This window comes from Lactuca virosa, chromosome 5 (genome assembly GCF_052849685.1).
Source record: "Lactuca virosa cultivar CGN04683 chromosome 5, Lactuca_virosa_CGN04683_v6, whole genome shotgun sequence".
NCBI classification, from domain to species: Eukaryota; Viridiplantae; Streptophyta; class Magnoliopsida; order Asterales; family Asteraceae; genus Lactuca; species Lactuca virosa.
Genome location: NC_136430.1, coordinates 446,969,389 through 446,992,219, shown reverse-complemented (window position 1 = coordinate 446,992,219; position 22,831 = coordinate 446,969,389). Strand labels below are relative to the sequence as shown.

Here is a 22,831-nt window from a genome sequence, read left to right as displayed (position 1 = left end):
TTTAACGCGGGTCATAATCTAGTTGATATGAAAGTACAACAATATATGTACATAATACCAGTTTTAAATAGCATTTATTCACCATTTAATAAAGATCAACCTCTTTCTTTTAATTGGAATTATTTTTTATTTAAATAACAAAATATATAAGTACAAGATTTTTTAAATAATTCTACTAATTTAATTATGCTTAAAATTGTGGTAGCATTTTGCCGAACATGTATGTGCGAAACTTGAAATATGTTTCCAAACCGAAACTATTCTATAAAATGAAACAAATTGTCAAAACAAAACTATGTTTTTTTAAAAGAAAACGAAAGTATGGTGTCTTATTGAAATTTGAAAATAAAGAATGATTAAAGTAATTAGTTTTAGATATGGACGATAAATTTACCAATTAATTAATTAATTATCAATGTTGTTTGTAAAAACGTATTTGAAAATTTATGATTCATAGCTATCGCTTTTGTTAGTTTGAATAACATTTATTTATTATTTAATATAACTACCAATATTTATTCATTCTTATTGAATATTTAACATGAAAGTTATTTTAGCATACACATTACATTTCATGAACTCTTCCAATTAACCTTGTGTTTGAACTTTGAACTACATAACGGATTTTCATAGGGTTGTATGTTCGAGTCGTACGAAAACTATTAAGCCTTTAATATTCCAATTGGCATTTTTTTTAATTAAAGAGAAGTTTAAAATTAAACATTTTGGAAATGGACACATTAACAAAAAAACTAGCTATCAATATTCTATCCATTCGACTTCTTATCTAACATGGGTGGAATATTGCGACAAATAGTCAAATACAATAAAATATTATAACACTAATACAAGGTTTAATTGAAAATAACAATGTATGACATACCAACATAACATCCGATATTATATAAAAATAATTGTTTGTAGCTTTAAGATTAATGATTACGATTTTAATAGTTTTTATGTCATTTTATTTTGTGCCACGGGTTATAACCTAGTTAATATATAATAATTAATACCCAAAAGACTATGAAAAATTCATTACAAGAGTAGAGATATGTAATTTGTACATAGCTAAGCGTTGACAAAATTTGCTACTAACTGTACACGATTTTAATCTAAATAAATAATAGGCAAAATTTTAAAAAAAAGTTGTTTAGAATATTTAAGCAAAATGGATTTGGTCCAAATCTAATTCCCAAAATCACGTGCCAAAATCATAGAAATCGTGTGACATAACATTCAATCGCAACTGCTCCATGATCACTCTTTCATTTTTCTGCACCATCGTCCCCATCTGCGCTTCTGCATCTTCGTCACCGACCTCTGCACCATCGTCTTGCTCTGATGCTGCACTTTCGCCGCTACAGTCACTATCGTTTGTGATAGGTATGTAGTTTGTGATTTTTCTTCATCTTAAACACCACCATGTTATCAATAGTTCTTCATATGTTTAGAGGATGTGTTTGATGAACTTGAAGCAATGGTGTTTATGTTTCTATATGCAGCTTTTTATTCTCTCTTATATAATATTAACTATGCACAACAACAATGAGCATTCGTTTAGCAAAGAATCATCGATAACAATATATGTTCACAAACAACACATGAATCTTTTAACTTACTATAAAGTGCTATATAATTCTGATTTTTTACATTCTATAAAACATTACCCAATTATTTTTGATTGATTTTAATGAGATGTTTTTTCGAATTATTATTTACTGAAAAAGGATATTTATGTAATCTTACATGGCTTATCAGTTACAACGTAACGCTAACATTCACCACTTGTGCAAAGTATGATCAATGGCGCTTCATAGCAGATCGGCGACAACGGTTTTGTTTTCTTTGGCCAATTTCCTTCTACCGTTTTTCATTGTCCTTCTGATTGTCTTCGGTAACAGTGGCGTCAGCGTCGGCGGGACGAAGAAGCGAGTTCACATTTCCGACGACCTCGATGACGTGGAGGACAACGAGGAGGATGAGGCGTGGATAGAATGGGGACAAAAGAAGAAAATGACGGTGGAAGAGTTTGATCCGCCGCCGGAGAATTTTTCCGATATGGATTTTAGTCAGATGCAGAACGAGGTTCTGAAACGACAGGTTGGACAGGCGTATGGCTTCGTCAAGCTTCGGTTAACTGATCATCGTACTCCGGTAACTTGATTCTTCTTCCGATTCTGTTTGAAATTTGTCCAACTGCATTTTTCATTAGTTGTTTTTTTCGATGATTGCAAAAAACCTATACGGATCGATTCTAATTACACTAAATTTTATCATTTCATTTTGAAGTTTTTATTGAATGAAAAAATGGTGATCACAGACAAAATGGTAGTGATAGAAATTAAATTGTACGTCTAGGATGTCTAAATCAGATCTGAATCTGATTCTTAATTTTGGTATTCTATCTTTATATACTACGTGCTTTCCATTTTGGATCTATATTGTAGCGCTATTGATGACGATATATCCATTCCATCTTAAAAATACGATTCATTTGACAGTAGAAAAGAGGAAGTTATCTAACGGATAATCAATTTGAATAGTTATGGGTTCCATGACTCGATGTAAACATGATGTGTGTTTTAAGAGAAAGATGATCAAGTCACAAATGGATTTATGTTGTTCATGGAGGGATTACAAATAACAAACTTCACTTATATTATTTATCCTTCAAAAATAGTTTTAAGCATTTTTAATAATTTCTTGATAATTTTTACAGGATATAGTATCTGATATTGCAATGAAATGGACCCAACTTGCAAGAACCGGAGCAATTGGAGTCATTTTCATGGGATTTGATCTTTCCACTGTAATGTTCACATTACAAAATGCCCAAAACACTTTAGAGGTTACTTCCATTTCCATTTCCCTTTATACTCTCACATTCATTGCTAAGTAACTGCTTGCACTTTTTTCTTTTTCAATTCAATGAATACAAGAAAAAGAATATTGAAATTAATAGGAAATTTTCATGGTTATACTCATTTTTTTGTGTGTTTTTAGTTTAAAGATTTTTTATTGGATCAACCCGAAGCATACGAGATTAAGATGGGGGATCAGTTTTTTCGAAGACCCGGAGATCCTCCGTTTGCCGATCTTCTGAAAAAACTTTATGAAGAAGAAGACAAGAAAAAGATCGCTACTTCCTCCAACGATACTATCCCCAAAGATGAGTTATAATTCAAATAAAGTAAATTATTATTTCATATTTTTCTAAATCGTTGCCATTGCTAAATTGTGTTGTTTATTTGGTTTACCCAAAGATGAGTTATAATTCAAATAAAGTAAATTATTATTTCATATTTTTCTAAATCGTTGCCATTGCTAAATTGTGTTGTTTATTTGGTTTAACTTCTGCATTTGCTATGACTTTTATCTTATCCATGGTTTATATCACTGGTGTAGTTTTCTAGTTTTAAATGATGATGGTAAAAAATATATAAAAAAATAATTAGAAAAACAAGTATAAATAAAGGGAAAAAGGATGTAATAACCTGACACAATATCATAAATTTAAAATAATTTTGTGACTCAGCTGCTATCGTATCATATTTTTCTCTTTGGAATACTTTACTAGTCAAAAGACGCATTTAACTCCGAAAGAGGAAAAGGTGGCAAATTTGGTGGACGTAATTGGCTGCAAGAGGTTCCAAATAAAGTTATGTGTTTCATTTGGAGAGCTAGAATGGACATGCTTCCATACGCTATGGCACTGCAACGAAGAGGGGTGAGCTTGGAATCCACTGTTTGGGATTTTCTTTTATATATATATATATATATATATATATATATATATACACATACATACAAGGTAGGTATAAGGCCCGTGCTTAGCACGACCCAAGAAAAGGTAACTTGGATACTTCGTCATGAATGTCGACATAGCTACAGAGTATAATTGAAGCATGTAGATACGAAATGTATCTAGGGCACTATAATAAACAAATGAATAAAATTATGTTTCTATTGCTTGTACTTACCCCTACCAAAATTGACAAATTTCTCATAAGCATATGTTGAAACTGAAACTACAATTCAAGGTCTGGTGATCATTGAATAGATCATGAATAATTTTTTTTTTGGTTTTCACAGCTGCATATTCTTTCTCCCATTACTATGCTTCTTCTCTCAGATTACCAACATTACCACCAGGACTTGGGTATGTATGGAAACCAAAACATATGGTCGAACTTGACATATCTTAACTTTACAAATGCACATATAAAATGACATGATACATTCTTTGGCAATATCAAATTGGTGGCCCACACCCACAGTAATCTGAATCTCCATCCTAATAGCAATTACCCAAACCTTATCAAAGTCTCGATTCATATAAAAAACAATAGCAATGGTGATAAAAAAAAGCATAAATTATTATAATTTGATTAACTATATTTAGTTAACAATGATATAAAATAAACATAATGTGAGTTTTTCGCCTTTTCAAGATGTCTTCGGTGGAGACAATGTACTCAGAATGTTCCTATAACAAAGAGAGTATCCAAATAAGATTGTATTAACCAAAAGTAATGGCCACAAGCTTAAATTGCCACCCGGTTTTACTATGAAATTTTGCATTTTAAACAATGGTACTGTTTCTAGCTTTTGAGAGGCTAGTCTCTCCCGGGATTAAGATTTCCAAATCACAGACAATATGAAAAGGACTAACATGCATGGTCCACTACTTATTACTTAAGCATCATTTAGGTTAACATTTTATATGAATAAACAAATCCAAATCAAAGATTCAGACAAAAGATGATTTACCAATTAAAGTAGTTCATGGTAGAAATGGAAAGTAGCCTCGTATTCTCTCCTTGTCTTGACTCATAAATGGGATTTCCCAAAAAATCACCGTATGGAAACAATTCAGGTTGAACATTAGGCTTCAAAACACTTTCAAACAGAAAAACCGGAAAAAGGAAGATGGTAGATACGGTTTACACTTAAATTCAAAAACCCAAAGAGTAAAAATTTAATAGCTGAACATTTGATAACAAGTTATAAAGTATGAAAACTGTCAGAGCCGAATTCTTGTTCCTGTTAACATCACAGGAAGACATGAATATGATGAAAATATCGATAACAAAAGCAAAAAACAAAATTTGCACTCATGCAATGAAAGGGAAAATGCATAAGAAATTAAAGATGAAATCAATTTGGCAAGAGTTGCTTACAGACATGTGTCATCAAGAACTAGTGTCAGTTCAAAATCATCCACAGGTTGCAATTGAAGCTAAATCAAAACAGGGAAAGAAACGTTATATCACTCATTCCAAGGGTAAGGACTATGAAACCGCTCTTTAGTATTGGAATCAAACGAATCAAACTGGAATATCATCAAAAGCATTTACTGATGTATAATAGAATCGTCACTCTTATTCATAACCTTCAACTATGTCCAACAACAATTGTGACATAAAATAAAAGATATATTATAAGTCCTAACCGATATGGTTACCATGGTGCTTAATATGCTCCAGTTTTCATAAGTAAGATATCCATGAAACCAAGGACAATTTCCCTATCATGAGATTTTGCCACTCAAACTTTCATATAGAGCAAGACATATGCAATTTAACATTACATGTCATCTACCGACTTCATTTTTTTACAATTAATTTATTATTTGTCTAAGTACAATTATCAGATTTCGGTGTATTAGGAGCAGAACAACCAAAGTTTCATGTTATGTTTAGAGCTACATGTTGCAATTGTAATTCAGGGTCACCAGTTGGTTTAAACAATCTATTATTAAAATATTAAAAATACATCTTTTCTCTTTAACAGCCAGGTGTATGGCAAATCTTTGATTGAGTAAATTACTGTTTTCCACAAGCAACATAAAAGTCATCTCTTTTACTATTAAATATTCAACTTTTTCACTTTTATAATCCAATTCCTCTTTTTCTTTAAACCTATATTACTATCAAATATTTACATTTTCTCTTCTAAGACATGATGCTGGTAATTGTTTAGATTCCTTGATGCAGAGAGAAACAGTAGCCAAGATGATGTATTCTATAGAACCAAACAAGAACCGGAGACTATGGATACAAATAAATTACAAAATCTTTTCTTATGTATTTATATATAGAGTATAAAGGGGTAGCACAAAGAATATAGACGTAGTTGATACATGTATTTGCATTTTTACCTATGACAGCAACATCTACAAAATAAAATACATTGCCTATAATTGTAGGTAGCTTGCTATTTTGGATAAAAGTGAAGTCCATTGCTTTATTGGTAAAGTAAAAAGAGTGCATGGTTATTATGGGAAAAATATAAATATATTTTCCAAAATCAAGTAAACAGTCATACAATATCTCACTATTCATTTATGTAATTATGTCTATATGGATACTGGGCAATGGTTTGAGACTTTATTAAACATTTGGTGTGCAACTATAAAATGGATACATACTCGTTAACAATTACCAGATTGTGCAAGTAAATGGACATAATCAGCAGGTTACAACCACCAAATCTAAAACAGGCAATAACTGAAAATCATTGAATACAATCAAATCAAGTAGGGATAAATTGCTCTTCCATAAAAAATAAAGATATCGTTATTTCTTGATGTAGGAATATGTTATTTGGCATGTCCTTTTAAATGATTTGACACCTAGAAAGAATCGTTTTGTAGATGATTCAGAGCATACCCTGGTTGAACATCACCACTTCCATTTGAAAAATAGATAAGAAAAAGATCGAAGCTCAAAAACCTTATGCAGAAAACAAACTAAATTATTTATCAACATATACATTAAGAGAGCGGTTCTCCCAAAGCCTAAGGAAGAAATAAATACTCTGATTGAAACATACTTAAAATAAAAATCTTTAGAAGCCCTAAAACAGAAAACCCATTGATTTTGTTACCGATGTATAAGCCCTAGAATAATCCATAATTTCCAGGGGAAAGCCAACTTCACTGTAAACAGGGATCGTAAATCTATTTCTTAAAGGGAAGACATCGGGAGACTAAAGAAGAGACAAAGAGAAAAGGAGGGATATGAAACTCAATCGCGAAGAAAATAATTAACACCCTAGATGGTAATCTGAAAATAAATTGCCTTTCTCAGATTAGGGTAAAATTTGGGTGTGTGTTGTTGAATAGCAGAAGCAAGTTTATCCAAATTAGAACTCAAACTTTTAAAAACACATACCTGCGAAACAAGAGTGCCTCCCAAATGGATGTGCTGATCCAATTTAATGGTCGTTTGACTATTCTGGCGTGTGCTTGGAACAAACAAATGCAGTGTAAAGGGGAGGAGAGAATAAGGGTTTATATAGAAGTTGAGGCGTTGAAGGAGATAAGATGATAAGGAGGATTGAATCGACGAAATAGTATGTTGCATCGTTCTGATGGTGGGTAACGTGGAGGATTGAATCGACGAAGTGGTACGTTGAATCGTTCCGAAGTGGTACGTTGAATCGACTTTGACGCTCATGGCGTCGTTTAGGAGGTAGATTACGTGGCCGGAAGAAAACCCTCTAAATTTAATTTTGGCGGCAAGGAGAAAAACAGTGTTTTTATGCATATTTCATATACTATAATATTTGTAAGAAAATCATAAGAAAACTCATTTTATTTATTAATCTATAAACACAATACAATAAGTATTTTATTCTGAAATATAACATATAAAAAACAAAAAAATGCTACAGAATTTCAAAGCATTTTCATGTCTCCGTGTCAATATTTCCATATTTTCTTCAATTTATCATTTTCCATCCCTTCAATATTCACCACAATTTCTTCCAAATCTACAAGAAAATTAAAAAGAATCTGATTGATGCAAAAACACTCACAAAAATACATATGTGATTTACATGTGAATCACATGTAATTCATATGTGAATCACATGTAATTCATATGTGAATTACATGTGATTTATATGTGAATCACATGTAATTCATATGTGAATCACATGTGATTTACATGTGAATCACATGTAATTCATATGTGATCTACATGTGAATCACATGTAATTCATATGTGATTCATATGTGAATTACATGTGAATCACATGTAATTCATATGTGAATCACAAGTGAATCACCAAGTTAGTATGTCAAAAATATGTACATGTATAGATACAAGTTAGTAAACAACTATGTGAAAAAAAATATGTACATGTATAGATACCAAGTTAGTACCTATATACCTGCACATTCCAGGTTGTTTATTGGTTCTGGAGATAGTATTGCATTTGGAGCTGGGGTGATTTCTATTTCTGGAGCCTACCATAAACAATGTTATTTTGAAAAAATATTTTTCAAACAAATAATCAAAAACAAATAAAATAATACTATATACCTGCATGTTGCCTCTGTTGATAAAAGTTCAGATGCTGAAATGTCATTTGTAACAGATTTCTAGGATTAGTATCAAATCAAATAATATTAAATGGTTCTAAAAGAAACTTTAACAAATACAGGACACAATCAAGGTAAAAGATCCAAATCAAACCTAGATATATACAATAAACCACCTTTAAAATCAAATAAGAACCAATATCACTAGCATATAGACAAAAAAGAATATATCAAACAGTAAAATTGTATTTCAAAACATCAAAATCAGGAATCAAATTGTTAGAGACACATGAAGGAAGAAACCTGTTGGTAAGAGCGAGTATCCCAAGCCCTGGCAGTGTCATCAGACGAGCTTATAAGGTCCATCAAAGCCGAGTGAATGCCCACATTTTGTGCACTGTATTCACCTCGATTAGATCGATGAAGGAACAATATATTAGTTCAAATCTAGACAAAATCGTGGATGTGCAGAGGTTGTACATTATTGTGACATCCACAAATTCACGGCCAGAAAAGACCGGTTTAATTTATGCTTTTGAAATAATTTCAGAGTAATCATTTGATTAAAAGTGTTGCGGAATTTGTTCCCAGAAAAACATAATAAATATGTTATCAAATCATTTCCGAAGAAATGTATTTTATTCACTTAAACCATTGGGATGTCATTGTCAATACAAAAACATAAGCATAAACAAAACTCACATTCATTTACACTAGTGATCTACTTCTCTTTTAATCTCTCAGTGTAAAGCAACTTCGTATCGATACCTGTGATACAAATAAACTGAGTGGGTCAGGCTTGGGAGCCTGGTGAGCATATAGGGTTTTCAGCCCACAATAAATAATAAACTTATTAAGTTCTCAATCAACAATAAATTTATTAATTTCATCAATCAAAATAACCCTAATTACCCATTCCCATTATCCTCACTTTACGTCCCTAAAACAACTATTACAAGGGACCTAGCCTAAGGATTTTCACAAGGGGTGACAACATTGCTTTTCCTCAGCAAATTATGTCAAACAAGACATCCTAACATAAAACAACTAACAAGGTGACAACATTGCTTCCCTCTGCAATATATGTCAAATAAGACAAACACCGGGGTGACAACATTGCTTTCCTTCAGCAATTTATGTCAAATAGGCACGAAGTCACATCGTCGCCATGTGCTAGTCCATAGCTCTTATTCATCGACGGTATTTCCCACGGGAGTTCCCCCCCGCAATACATGTCAATGGGTTTTCCATATGCTAAGTCCATAGCTCTTATTCATCGACGGTATTTCCCACGGGTGTTCCCCCCCGCAATACATGTCAATGGGTTTTCCATACAGCTGATGAACATACTAAGGGGTTTCCCCAGCCATACATGCCCTAAAGGCACTCATGAGGGGAATAGAGTACAGCGAATGAACACTCTAGTCCATTAACACCTACAGGTTGCGAGCCTGCTAGTGTTCCACAGACCGTCTAGAACAGTCCATGGTTGTCATCCCTACTCTGCTGAATGACGGGGGTCAACGTTGGGTAAGGGCTTTTCTCATATTGCACCACTCACGCCAACGTTTGGGTAAAAGCTTTTCCCATATTTCACCACTCACTCTCAACTCATGATCTATATCACTGATCATCTCATCTATCCAACTCACCTTTCATCACACACCCACTATTTAACTCATGATCTATATCACTAACTCATGAAGCTAGTCCGATCACTTCATAAAAGAACAAAGACTCCAAAGCTCTTCCAAATAAAAGTATAGGGAAAATACTGATAAAGTACTCCCGTACGCTCCCGTACCCCGACACGTAATAATGTCAAAAAGAAGAACTAATGGATGAACACATAGTTCAAAAACACCTAATGAACATATAGTTCAAGAACACTTTATGAACATATAGTTCAAACATACGTACCGATTACAAGTCTACTAACGTTCCACTGGACTATCTAAAATAGTCTGTGGCCGTTGTCTATACTCTGCTAGATGACTAGATCATCTTAAACATCGATACCTCTCATCACTTTTATTTCATCACACATCATCTAATTCATCTACCCATGTTTTACCCAACATATTTGTAGATAAATATATATATATATATATATATATATATATATATATATATATATATATATACAGTTTAAAACTTATATAAAACATCTATTCAACAGTCACCTTAATTAAACAATCAATATAATTACACATAACACGTATTTTAAAGAAAATACTTCATATATATGTGTAAGGTGAAAGTAACTACACACTCACTTGATTTAACGATAACCGGGCAGCACTTTGTTGCCTAAAACGATCGTTTCTAATAAAACTGGGAGTTTTATTGAGAAACCGGGCTCTGCGAGGGTCGGGCTTCGAAACCGAAAAAATAAATTTCCCGGGCTTCTCGGGCACTCCGGGACGTGTTCCGGGCGTTGGAAATGATCTCGGGGCATCGGGGGAGGACAAAATGCTAAAAATATGAGTTTAGGGGTGAAAAAGGGCAAAATCCCAAAGTTACCCGGGAAGTCTCGCAACCCTCTATTTATAGGGGGAAGCTTCTGATCGGACGGCTGAGAAGCCTCCAGGTGGCGAAGATCCGAAGCTGGCAGGACATGGGCTCGCACGTGGCTGCGCATGCGAAGGCTTCGCTGGTAGTTCCTGATTGGACCGAAGTCCAGGACCGAGGTGGGTGGCTCGTGGCTCCTGTGAAGGCTCGGACGGATGAGTCAGTACACACGCGTCGGATGCGAGGCTCGCCACCGAGACACACGCGTCAGACTCTCGGCTGCGCACGTGTCACTCCTCAAATGCTTCCACGGCTTCGGATGACTCAGCATATTTCGGACACGTGGCACTTATTCAGCGAAGGTGACGTGGCCGAAGCCACCTATGCGAAATTTTTCGGTTTTCGCGCCAAAACTTCTAAAATCCATAACTTTCGCATACGAGCTCCATTTTTGACGTTCTTTATATGCACACGTAGGTAAAATTACGCTCTACAACTTCCGTCTAGACTTTGTCGGCTAATTTTGACTTTAATTTTTAAATTATTATTTTTAACAGACCGGGACAGAAAATCTGTTAAAAATTCATAACTTCTTCATCCGACGTCCGTTTTCGTCAGACTTTTTTACCATTGTGCTACTAATGACGAGAACTTCGATTCTCGTTTAGGTCGTGTCGGCTAAAAATCACTCGATCTAAAATTCGAGTTTTTAGCTGTCTACTGCTAAGCTGAAACTTCGAAAAATCACAACTTCCTCATACGAAGTCAGATTTGGGTGTTCTTTTTATACCTACTCTCGGTTTAACGAACACTACGAGTTTCGTTTAGTTCACTAAGGCCAAAAAGTAGTTTATCGAAAACTCACTTTTTACGACATTCGGCACCGTGCCGGTTTATCGCGAAACTTCGACAGGTCATAACTTCTTCGTTATAACTCGGATTTCGGCGTTCTTTATATATCTGTAATCCTTGTCACGCCCACTACAAGTTTCTTAATAGATATCGGCTTTATCTAATATTTATTTTCGACGCTCATTTTTATCCTTAATTAATTAAACCCTAATAATTAAGCATAAAACACATACTTCACATAAAATTCACATAATTCCTTTTCATTTCTTCTAAATGAGTTACAAAGGTTAACCTAGACCATTATGTCAATATTTATGCCTAGCCTAGAAACACGGGCGTTACAATTATGATATGGAAATTATACCATTCAATTCTTTTTGGATCAATGAAGGATGAAATGCAATGAGGGGTGACCTGAAGCAAGAGTAAAGAAAATTACATCACAATTATGGATACAATGATAATCAGAAAGTCCAAAGAAACTCACTGATGTGGAGTTGATAAAGTGAGAACAATTTTAATTGATGACTTTATCAAATTAGGTTGCACAACTGTAGCTCTAGCAACAAAACCACCTATAGAGTGGCCAACTAATATGACATTATCAGGCAAACTACCAGATTCAAAAGTACCTTCTGTGACAACCCGAAATTTCTATTTTGTACAACCATTCACTTCAATAGAAGTCAGAACTGTTTTTGCTAACTGTTAAGCTTTTTGGAGTCAGTTTGAGTGTTTTAAAGCTTAGTACTTCAAGAGATAACAGGAGAGAGGATACTCTAGGGTTTATTGTGCATCAATAAAGTCTCAAAACTCCAAGAGTTTGGAGTTTACGGCCCAAACATGGTGTTTATGGCCGTAAACTCTAAGGAGTATAAATATGACACTTAGTCATTTTTATACTTTTTCACATTTTCAAAAGCTAGAACATCAAAATCCTCTCAAGTATCATTCGATTTTCCTTCTTGATCTTCAACTTTGTAAGTGTTTCTTGCCTTAATTAGTTGATATCTTCCTTAATCTAGTGATCTTACATGATTTCATCCATGAAATCATTCCATTTGTGTAGATCTTCAAGTGTTCTTCATTCCACCAAGAACACACACTAGTGTTCTTGGACTTTAAACACCCTTACAAGCTTATCTATTGTAAGTACTCTTACCTTAGTGTGTTATAAGGCTTGTTACACTTCTTATTCAACTAGAAAACACAAAGAAACTCAAGATCAAAGGTGTTTACGGTCAAGGCATGTCCTTGAACCGTAAACCCTAATGAAAGGGCCATTGTGAGCCCTAGTCCCTTACCAAGCCTTGGATACTAGTCTAGAACACATCCTTGAAGTGTTTAGGACCTTAAACATCAAAAAGACCAAGAACCATTAGAGTTTACGGCCGTAAACTCATGGAGAAATGGTCCATGGGCCGTAAACTCTATAAGTTGGTGCAACGGTGCCACAATCACTTCCTAAGGCTTAGACTTGAAGTTAGGATGCTTCTTTATGACTTATACGACCGTAAACTCCATGGGAGTTGGTCCCAAAACCGTAAACTCCAAAAGAGTCTACCCTTGGACCTTAAACTCATAAGCAAGGCCCTACAACCCTTAGATGCAATCCTCAGTACTTATAGCACTTAAATCAAGTGTTTTTCATGTCTTAGGGTGTCTTAACTTGTTTAATTAGTTGTTTAATGACTAATTGGATGCATATATGTGTTATTATATGTTAACTAGGATCCTTGTGTGTGCTCAAGTCTTCACTTGACACTTAGCATCATATAACATCCGTTCATCCAAACCACTCACTACAGGTGAGTTCATACCCCTTAATTAACCTTTTAAATGTTTTTAAATGCTTTTATTGGGGGGGGGGGAATACAAGTTGATCTATTATACTTATTATATCAATCACATGTGATTAATAACTACCAAACAAGTGGATTCTTACTTTTCAAACTGTTTTTACAAACTCTATTACATGTCAAATACTTTTACTAAACTCTTTTACATGTCAAATACTTTTACTAAACTCTTTTACATGTCAAATACTTTTATTAAACTCTTTTAAACTTATATTCTGTTAATTGTGTATCTATATAGATATAGTTATATAAGTAGGATTGAAAGGACTTAGGACTGATAGCTCACCCTACCTCCTGTTCCTCGTTTGGTTGTGGACTTAGGGTATCGGTTGTTTGTCCGAAGGTCGTTTGAATCCTAGTTATATATTATGTATATGTATATAGATATAAAAGTTCCTTCTTTCTATTCAATACCTTTGGGTAGCAAAGGTATACAAACATGTTCATACATGCAAACAACATTACTAGTAAACTATAATAGGCATAGTTTAGGAAGTTACTAATACTATTACTAGAACAATGAAACATACAAGGAGTCAGTTCATACATACATACTAGACAGAGAAAGAACACACCATACAGCTAGTACATACTATACATTACAATACAACTAGTACATACTATACATTATACTAGGGAACATACTATTATGAAAGACAGAGAGAACATACATACATACTAGACAGAGAGAGAACATACAATACAACTAGTACATACAATTCATATACAAGTACATTACACAGTTATGTGAGCCACGTAACGGGGCATGGCATCACCTGTCATGGCTCATTTTGTATCCAGAATCTCCTTAAATGGAGAGCGTTGAGTTTGTGTATAGATCTATACTGGATTGACTATCCTACACCTTGCTGCTCGCTACAGTGGGACTTGCAAGTCTACGGGTGCCAAACGTCATTCCTTCCGACGTCTTACATCGTCGTGTTACTAGTCGGTAGTATGGTACAGGCCGATCACATAATACTTTAAATAAAAAATGGTTTAAGGTAGTTAGTACAGCAGTAGTTACTTAATACAACACTACAGTACTATTTTATTTTCCCATTGCATTCACTTTGTGATCTTCACACAATGAACTATAATGTAAAAACTATATTTTTGGTAAATGATAGTCAGATTTGGGAAAATACATACTCTTACAAGAGACACACACACAGATACTTGATGCCTTGGTAGAAAACTACTTTTAGTAGTAAAACATAGGGTTTTCTAGGAGATTCAAACATTTTACAAACATACACAAACTTTTACAAACTTACACATCACATACTTACAAACACAGACACTAAAATACTTATGATCTCACCAGCTTTAAAGCTGATACTCTCTTTCAAAATAACTTGTATTCTCAGGTCACCAGTAGACAGGTACCGATGCCAGGTTTAGAGAAGATGGAGCTCGTTCAAGACTCATCTTTCATTTTGATTTATATTTTTGGTGTCTATTAAACTTGACAGAACACACTTGTATTAAATTATATTATTAATGCAATGGATGATGTTGTTGCTTGTTTACTACTATTCATTGTTGTGATACTGTACATGACGTCCTCCACCCCCGAACGATTCCGCCGTTCCGGTTTTGGGGTGTGACACCTTCTTTTTCCAACTTTCTTTTCAAGTCCATTTGATGGACATTGTGTTGTAATTTGTAAATTCACGTGAAGAGTTTATTGAATAGGGACAAAATTGTCTGAAGATAGCAAGAAATATGATGTTGAGAACACATGCACTAGTGGTAGCACACTATCCAGAGCTGCAAAAAACATTTCAATTGCTCGTGCTTTAATGGATAAGGAAAGAGGAAACCTGCTTAAATCATTTGGGACTCAGGTTCTAATACAAACCATTATTATACAAATGTAACTGTGTAGATATTTCAAATTAGTGTTATAAAAATAGAAAGAGTTAAAGTACAAAGCTAAAAATAGAAAGTTTTTTCAAATCTTGAACAGGTGGCAGAGCCAGTAAGATCAATGGTAATGGGAGCTCCACTAGAAGATGCTCGTCGTCTTGCTCAAAGATATGATAGAATGAGACAAGAGGCTGAAGTACAGGTGTTCCATTTTTCTTTTTAATAAATGATTTTTTCCTTAATGGATAAAAAAAGTAAATTATTTAATGACATTATCTTAATTTGTAGGCTGTTGAAGTTTCTAAAAGACAAGCAAGAGTAAAAGAAGGAACATGGAATCCAGACATCCTTATGAAACTTGATCTGAAATCCAACATGGCAATTTTGGGAAGAGAAGCTGCATCAGCAATGGCTGCTGTTGCAGGTCAACAGCAAAAAATTACACTTCAGAGATTAATTTCCATGATATTATTATTACTATTAACTATTAACTAGTAATAACACTATAATTCTAAAATTCGCAACTAATATGACACTGAATAAAAACAAGCTTAACCACGAAATTGAGATGGAATAATATTAGTTACCTCTGACCGATGAATGTTTCAAGAATAACTGAATCCTTGAATGCTAAATCGCACCTTCATATTGTTGATAATTGCCATAATGAAGCCTGTATTATTCAATGATTTTAGATTTTACATCAATCAAAGCATGTTTTTGCATCATAACTCTAAGACAAAACAAAAATTTCAATTCAAACAAGAACATAATCAGAATAGGTAATTCTGAAGTGTAAAATCGTATATATACTAATGGCAGAATTAAAATAAAATGAAAAATTAGAACCGATTGTTGTGCGAATATCCGTACATTGGAACGAATTCCATTGTCAACCACTAGAGTTCATTTTGTTAATCTCCTCTTCCAAATCTGATCGGAAACAAGGTCAATCGATGGAGACGGAACGGAGGCGATGAGGAAGGCGATCAACTGATGGGGTGATGATTGCCGTTTCAGTGATCTGCAGATGCCTAGCTCGGAGATGCACAACGCACATTTTGTTGATCCAATTTGGATCAGGAAAGGCACCTTTACTACCTTCTTGATTTCATTAATGGTGGATCATCTAACCTGATGATTTTAGGGTTACGATTTTGTGTATGAACAGAACTAAGATCAATGTGGTGGAGACGATGGTGATTTTAAGGGAAGATCGGCATACTTGATGATTGAAACCGATGGTGATTGAGGTCGATCTAGGGCAGATGGGTGAATCGGTGAAGAAGACAACGTGAGTGTGTGTGTGTGTGTGTGAGAGAGAGAGAGAGAGATGCAAATGAGATATTTAATCTGGGGAATTAAAAGAGATATTTGATTCCTAAAATGCCCCGGATTCATTTTAAAAACATACCCCCCTGTCTTATTTTGTCTATGTATTTACAAAAATGTCACAATGCATCTTGACCATCCTTTTTTTTATCCAACGCTCTACTTTTAGTTCTCAAGTTCTCGGGAAACTATGAGTTCTCAAATGATCATTCCTCTATATATATATATATATATATATATATATATATATATATATATATATATATATATATATATATATATATATATATATATATATTCGGTTCCAAAAAAAGTAGTTAATCAATGCATATGTCGAGTTTTACCATGATATTTGCAATGTATGATTCAAAAAAATTTGCTTTATAAAGCATTTATTGGCAGCCGAAAATAAATGTAAGACATGAATTGTAGTGTCAAGATTTTGTGATAATGATGTGATAACTCAAATTAATATACACACACATTAGATTAAAACTCGTTTAACACATGGTTGAAAACTTAAAATAGTATAAATAATACATAATAAGTAACTTGTTATAAAATTTTTGAAGGGGCTAAGCTGCTAAGGGAACCAAATACACAGAGTATACAATTTAGTTTCCATCTCATGATCATGATTAAGAGAGTAAATAACGAATAAATTAGAATTCAAAATCAAACTGATATGGAGTTACAATAAATAATAAGAAATTTTCAAAATGAAATGTAAAGAACCCATATGGAAATCAATCATAAGACCGAGATGAGCAGCTAATAGATTACATATGTTCTGTTTAAATTATGATCAATTGAAAGCAACCAAAGTAAAATAAGAGGTAACAAAATCAACTTTAACCAAAAGGGTATTCCATCTGATTGTTCAAGTAAATATTGTTATGCTTTTCAATTTGTTAAGACAAGAAGATGTCATCAATCATTTCACACTATCTTCACTGGAAAGATAAATATTAAAATGACAACTTTAGAAATGAAATAAAAATGTTGTATTGACATTAACTTGAAAGTTGTATGCTAGGACTGAAAAAGAAATGAAAGTAACCTATATAATGAAAGTAAAACCCTATATAATCGACAATAAAAATGAAAGTTGAATGCTATGAAGGACATTAAGATGATATTAAAATGCTATAACTTACATTAAAAAAACTATTATGATTGAAATTAAAATGCTATAATTATGATTAAAATGATAGTATAATGCTATAATCGACATTAAGATTATTATTGAATGCCATAATTGAAAAAACAATTGTGAAATGTTATAATCAAAATTAATATGGAAGTTGAATGATATAATAGAAAAAAAAGTAAAATGTTATAATCGACTTTAAAAAAAATAAAATGTTATAATTGAAAAAACCATTAAAGTAAAATGCTATAATCGACATCAAAATGAAAGTTGAATGATATAACTGAAACAAAAAAAATATGAATGTAAATTGCTATAATGACATCAAAATGAAAGTTAAATGCTATAATTAAAAAATGAAAGTAAAATGCTATAATTGACATAAACATGATGTAACGTCCCAAAAACCATATTTTTTGGTATTTTTAAAAGAGAATAAACCTTTTTCCATAAAACATAAATAACCAAACCATTGTTTCATAACCATATCATAAAATCAGAGTATCAAAATCATAGTATCTCTCAAAAGTACTTTAAACATTTAAATTCACAACAATAAGACAAAGCTTAGTTAATCCCCCAAAATACCCCACACAACAATACACATATAATACATGCACACCAAGCCTACAACACAGGGCTGGACTGATGGGTTTTATAGGTTATAAATACATGTATATGCGGAAAATCATTTAACAATTAAAGGGTACATGCAACCTATAAATATCTATGTCATAACACTTTGAAGATAACATACAATGAACAAAAAAACCTAACATGCATAAACCCTAATGTGTAACACCTCACTTTTACCGTTCCGTAGGATTCAATATAAACCATTGTTTATAAAATTCAATGTAGAAAATATTACTCTTGAGCCAAAATAATTGTCATAGAGGAAATGTCGATATGATTTATGTAGATATATGGAACACCCAAATCTGACTTCGTATGAAAAGTTATGATTCTTCAAAGTTTCACAATTAAACTGGCACGATTCTACGTATCGTAAAAGGTAAATTTTTGATAAATAGTTTTTTAGCCTAAGTGATCTAAATGAAAGTCGTAGTGGTCGATAATGATGGGTTATGAGCACTACATCATTCCTATGGTGTACATGCAAACCCTAAAGCTTTGGATCTAGTTTGTCTAATGAACATGCAATAATCATCCAAAGCCATAAACCCTAGATCTAGCATATGATAATCAAATCAAATATGAATTAGGGTTTAGATCTTACCTTGATTGTTATGTAGCAATAACAATCTCAATTCCTTCTTGTAATTGGCTTCTAAAAGCTTAGAGTCACAAATGTCACTCCTCTAATGGCTCACAAACACCAAGAGCAAGAGGATGAAGAAGGAGAAGAGGAGAGGCACTCAAAAACGTCTAGAACCCCTAAGGAAACTCTTAGCCACGTTTTTGGTGCCCTAGGGGTCCTTAAATAGTGAGGCTATTAGGGTTATCTAACAAGGAAACCCTAATTTGACTGCTTAGGCCCTAAGCAACCCATGGACTCCTCCTTTAGAGGCCTTGGACGATTTCTAATGGGTTTCCCCATAGAATTCGTCCACTCCTCTAATAAGGAGTCCATTAGCCCAATATTCAACTATCACACAATTGATAGTTCTAGTCCCCTAAGTTTAATTAATCTCTTTTAGCCACAAAATTAATTCTTAATTAATTATTGACTAATATTAACTAAACAATATGATTTCTCCTTTAATATATTATTCTCATAATATATTAATAAATCATAACTAATCCTCTCTCTCCATAATTCATCCTATCAAGTTGCTTTGGTGAAGGCAACCCAAAAGGACCATGCACCATCGGGTCAAGTACATACCAAAATAGTTATGGACTTAGACACTAATCCAACAGTCTCCCACTTGGATAAGTCTAATAACTATTCTGCGTATGACTTCAGATCCTGATCTGCAATCGTAGCTTTCAAAAGCCGCTGTCAACTATGATCTTATCAGAAACGCGTCCTTTAGACAAGGGATCATATATTCCTCCATTCTAGATATCATATAGACGTGAGACATGGATTGAAATTATTCTCTCAGTCTATGTGTCGTTTCCTGATTTCCGATTTATGACAACTGACTAATTGAACAAATCAAATCAGTCCTGGCCCGGCCGAGCACTTTCCTTTGTCATCACTAAATCATCGAGAGGCCCACAGATATCGCTTTTATCCCACTTTGGGTAAAAGGAATGGATAAACTTCGACTCAATGCTCGCTTGTACTCACTCACCGAATCACACACAACAATACGTTTTATAACACCAAGTTACTGGTGCGTTTACATATTATCAATGTATAACCGACTCGCAAGATACAACTCACACATCTCGGTTTTAAAAATATAAGATATTATCGTCTCACCAATCACTCGTGATAAAATCCATGAAGCGATCCAAGTGAGCGTGGGTTTAATCCAATGCTCAAGTCATATTCGTAAGCACTCATGAACGTTGTAGCAAACTTTTGCTATGTCTAATACACTTTAGACAATCTACACACCAATTCATGACAATCTTCTTTCATACCTACTCCCAAAGTATGAGCGACTGTGGAACGTTCAAATAATTCGATTATTCTCAAATAACTCAATTATTTAGGAAGTCAAAACATGCAAATTGAAACACAAGAATAATATTAATCTTTTATGGCCCCAAACTTTTGAGTATAAATAAAACACTTTTATTTAATCACCATATTGATTACTTATTATTTGTTGTTTCGGGTAGTCAACTTTTTACTTGAATTATAACGACAATTGTCCCATGCTCTTAGCATGCACACTATGTTTACTTATGGTCCTTACTTTGAGAAATAGTATAATTGAATAACATTTTCAATCACACTCATTTTACAATTCCCAATCCTTACCACAAGTGTAAGAATACCAAATTCTTGCCACTTATAGAATATGTTAGATTCTAACACTTTATGCAACGGTCCTTTCGTAATATCACGACACAAAAGTCATCAAGACTCGGCCAATGAAATTACAAAAAGCTCTATTGGAGATTGTTACAAGACAATTCCATAGACATGAAGTCTCGCATTCAAAGTACATTCCTTTGAACATCCTTCTTGCATAAAAGTTTTTCTAATCTGGACATAAACTCTTAACGTCCAACTCCCAATAAGGAAACATTTCATTTTTGCCATATGACAACTCATTATTAATAGAATCATTTCTAATAATAATAATGTCAATATGGTCCTTCCATTACTATACTTCCAACTGTTCACAAGCGACCAATCCTTGGCGAACCTTAGATTATCCTTGACAGCTGTTTAACTAATTTAGTCAAATCTGATTCTAGTCCTTTTACCCTCTTAATGCCCTAGGCATTTGGAAAATTTTAGAACAGTCGAATATTACAACGACATGATACTTTACCAGTCTTTTGCTATAATATTTCTATTTCCATGTTCTCACGATTCGAACTATGAAGAGGGATGCCGTAATCATAATCGAGTGTGAGAACGCAACAATTATTTCCATATATAGAATTCTCTTACGTTGAATCCTTTCAACATAACATTCATATATCTTTTTGACTAAATTTTATCAAAATTTATCAATCTAAACCTTTAGATATAAACGAAGTATAATATTCTCTCTCTTAATTATAGCAAAACAACTATTCAACTTATGCAACTTTGCAAAGTGAAACTTTTGTTTTCTATAATTAATATTGCTAACTTGCAATAATAATCATGCTCCCACTAACATGATGATTATATCCATACCAGCATAACATTTATGCTCCCACTAGCTTTGACACGTATTCAGGAAACAGTTGGACTTCTAAAAGACAATACTTATTGACTTTCCAAAGTTCATATTTCCAAATACGATGTGCTTTGACAAGCTTTTATCTAAGCATATCAAACTCATACACCGTGCTTTAGACAGCTCACATGTGTGTCTAAACAATTCCAGAACTTATAGCAATAAGTCTCGATTGTTCAAACTAATTGCCAAATCTTACAACTCGAACTATGAAAAGGGATGCCGTAATCATAATCGAATTTGAGAATGCAATTTACATAATCGCAATCTCCTTAAAATCTCTCTTAGTTAAATCGTTTCCTCACAATCATTTTCATGAAGGAGAGAAACCTTATGACACTTAGATTTTATGGTGCATGTGTTCCTATCCATGAAAATTTGTCATAAGCATAATCGTAAGAAAATGTTTGTGACAAATTCAACCTCTTATGGACAGAACTTGTTCATTCTTAATTTCTTGCCATCAAGGGTCCCACCATTGCTTCCAAGTTATTTAGCAGCTCACCTATGCCAGTCAATGCACTTTCATTGATCAAGGTGTTTGCCCTTATACATTCAATTGAGAACTCGTAGAACTCATATGCATAATCACTCAACTGGATTGGCACAGAAATAAAATTTTGTCAATACGATAGGTTACAATCCTCAAGTCGTGTGCTAGAGTTTATTAGGTTTACTTCTTGATCTGTTCTTGAAACTTTTCAAGATCTTTAGACTCCCACTGACCTCTTGACATATAAGATTCTTCGTCAAGAAACATTTCTTGACAAACAAATACTCAAGAGTTAGTGTGTGTCTTTATCAAGACAAACCTACACACAATTTGGTATTAGTTGGTCTTTGTCTTATCCAAGACATCACAACTTACCAATTTCAAATGTGCAAGAGCAAGAAAACATTTTCCTACTTCACATTTGATGAGTGTGTTAAATTTCTTAAGATGATGTCACTCAAATCACAATTTTTTGGAGTACGACTCTAAAACTTGATTTTGGAACGAAGTATGATTCATCTTATTGACTTAACCCATTTTGACAATTCTCGACTCCTCTTCTTAGCCATACTAGTGCACTAAGGTGTTCTTAGAGGATGAATTTTAATATGG

General features: G+C 33.5%; 1 protein-coding gene, 1 long non-coding RNA gene and 1 pseudogene across 4 annotated transcripts; 2 read left to right on the top strand and 1 right to left on the bottom strand.

Annotated features, from left to right (window-relative positions):
* Nucleotides 1-1,266: 1,266 nt before the first annotated feature.
* Nucleotides 1,267-3,315, top strand: LOC145114278 (uncharacterized). Of its 2 annotated transcripts, none has more exons than XM_079050275.1 (4): nt 1,267-1,386; nt 1,799-2,157; nt 2,723-2,851; nt 3,007-3,315. In XM_079050275.1, exons 2-4 carry the CDS (start codon nt 1,807-1,809, stop codon nt 3,181-3,183), a joined length of 657 nt encoding a protein of 218 aa, XP_078906401.1. In that variant the 5' UTR covers nt 1,267-1,386; nt 1,799-1,806; the 3' UTR covers nt 3,184-3,315. The 2 variants fall into 2 exon arrangements, with proteins under 2 accessions (XP_078906401.1, XP_078906400.1); XM_079050274.1 differs by having other exon boundaries at nt 1,762-2,157.
* Nucleotides 3,316-3,915: 600 nt separating this feature from the next.
* On the bottom strand, nt 3,916-7,483 carry LOC145114279 (uncharacterized). 2 transcript variants are annotated; one of them, XR_013710964.1, is made up of 3 exons: nt 7,179-7,477; nt 4,774-5,242; nt 3,916-4,489 (listed from the first exon to the last, which is right to left on the bottom strand). It is a non-coding gene; the product is annotated as an uncharacterized LOC145114279 (long non-coding RNA). The 2 variants fall into 2 exon arrangements; XR_013710963.1 differs by having other exon boundaries at nt 4,774-7,483.
* Nucleotides 7,484-15,359: 7,876 nt separating this feature from the next.
* Nucleotides 15,360-15,921, top strand: LOC145114247 (SH3 domain-containing protein 2 pseudogene; annotated as a pseudogene).
* Nucleotides 15,922-22,831: the final 6,910 nt, after the last annotated feature.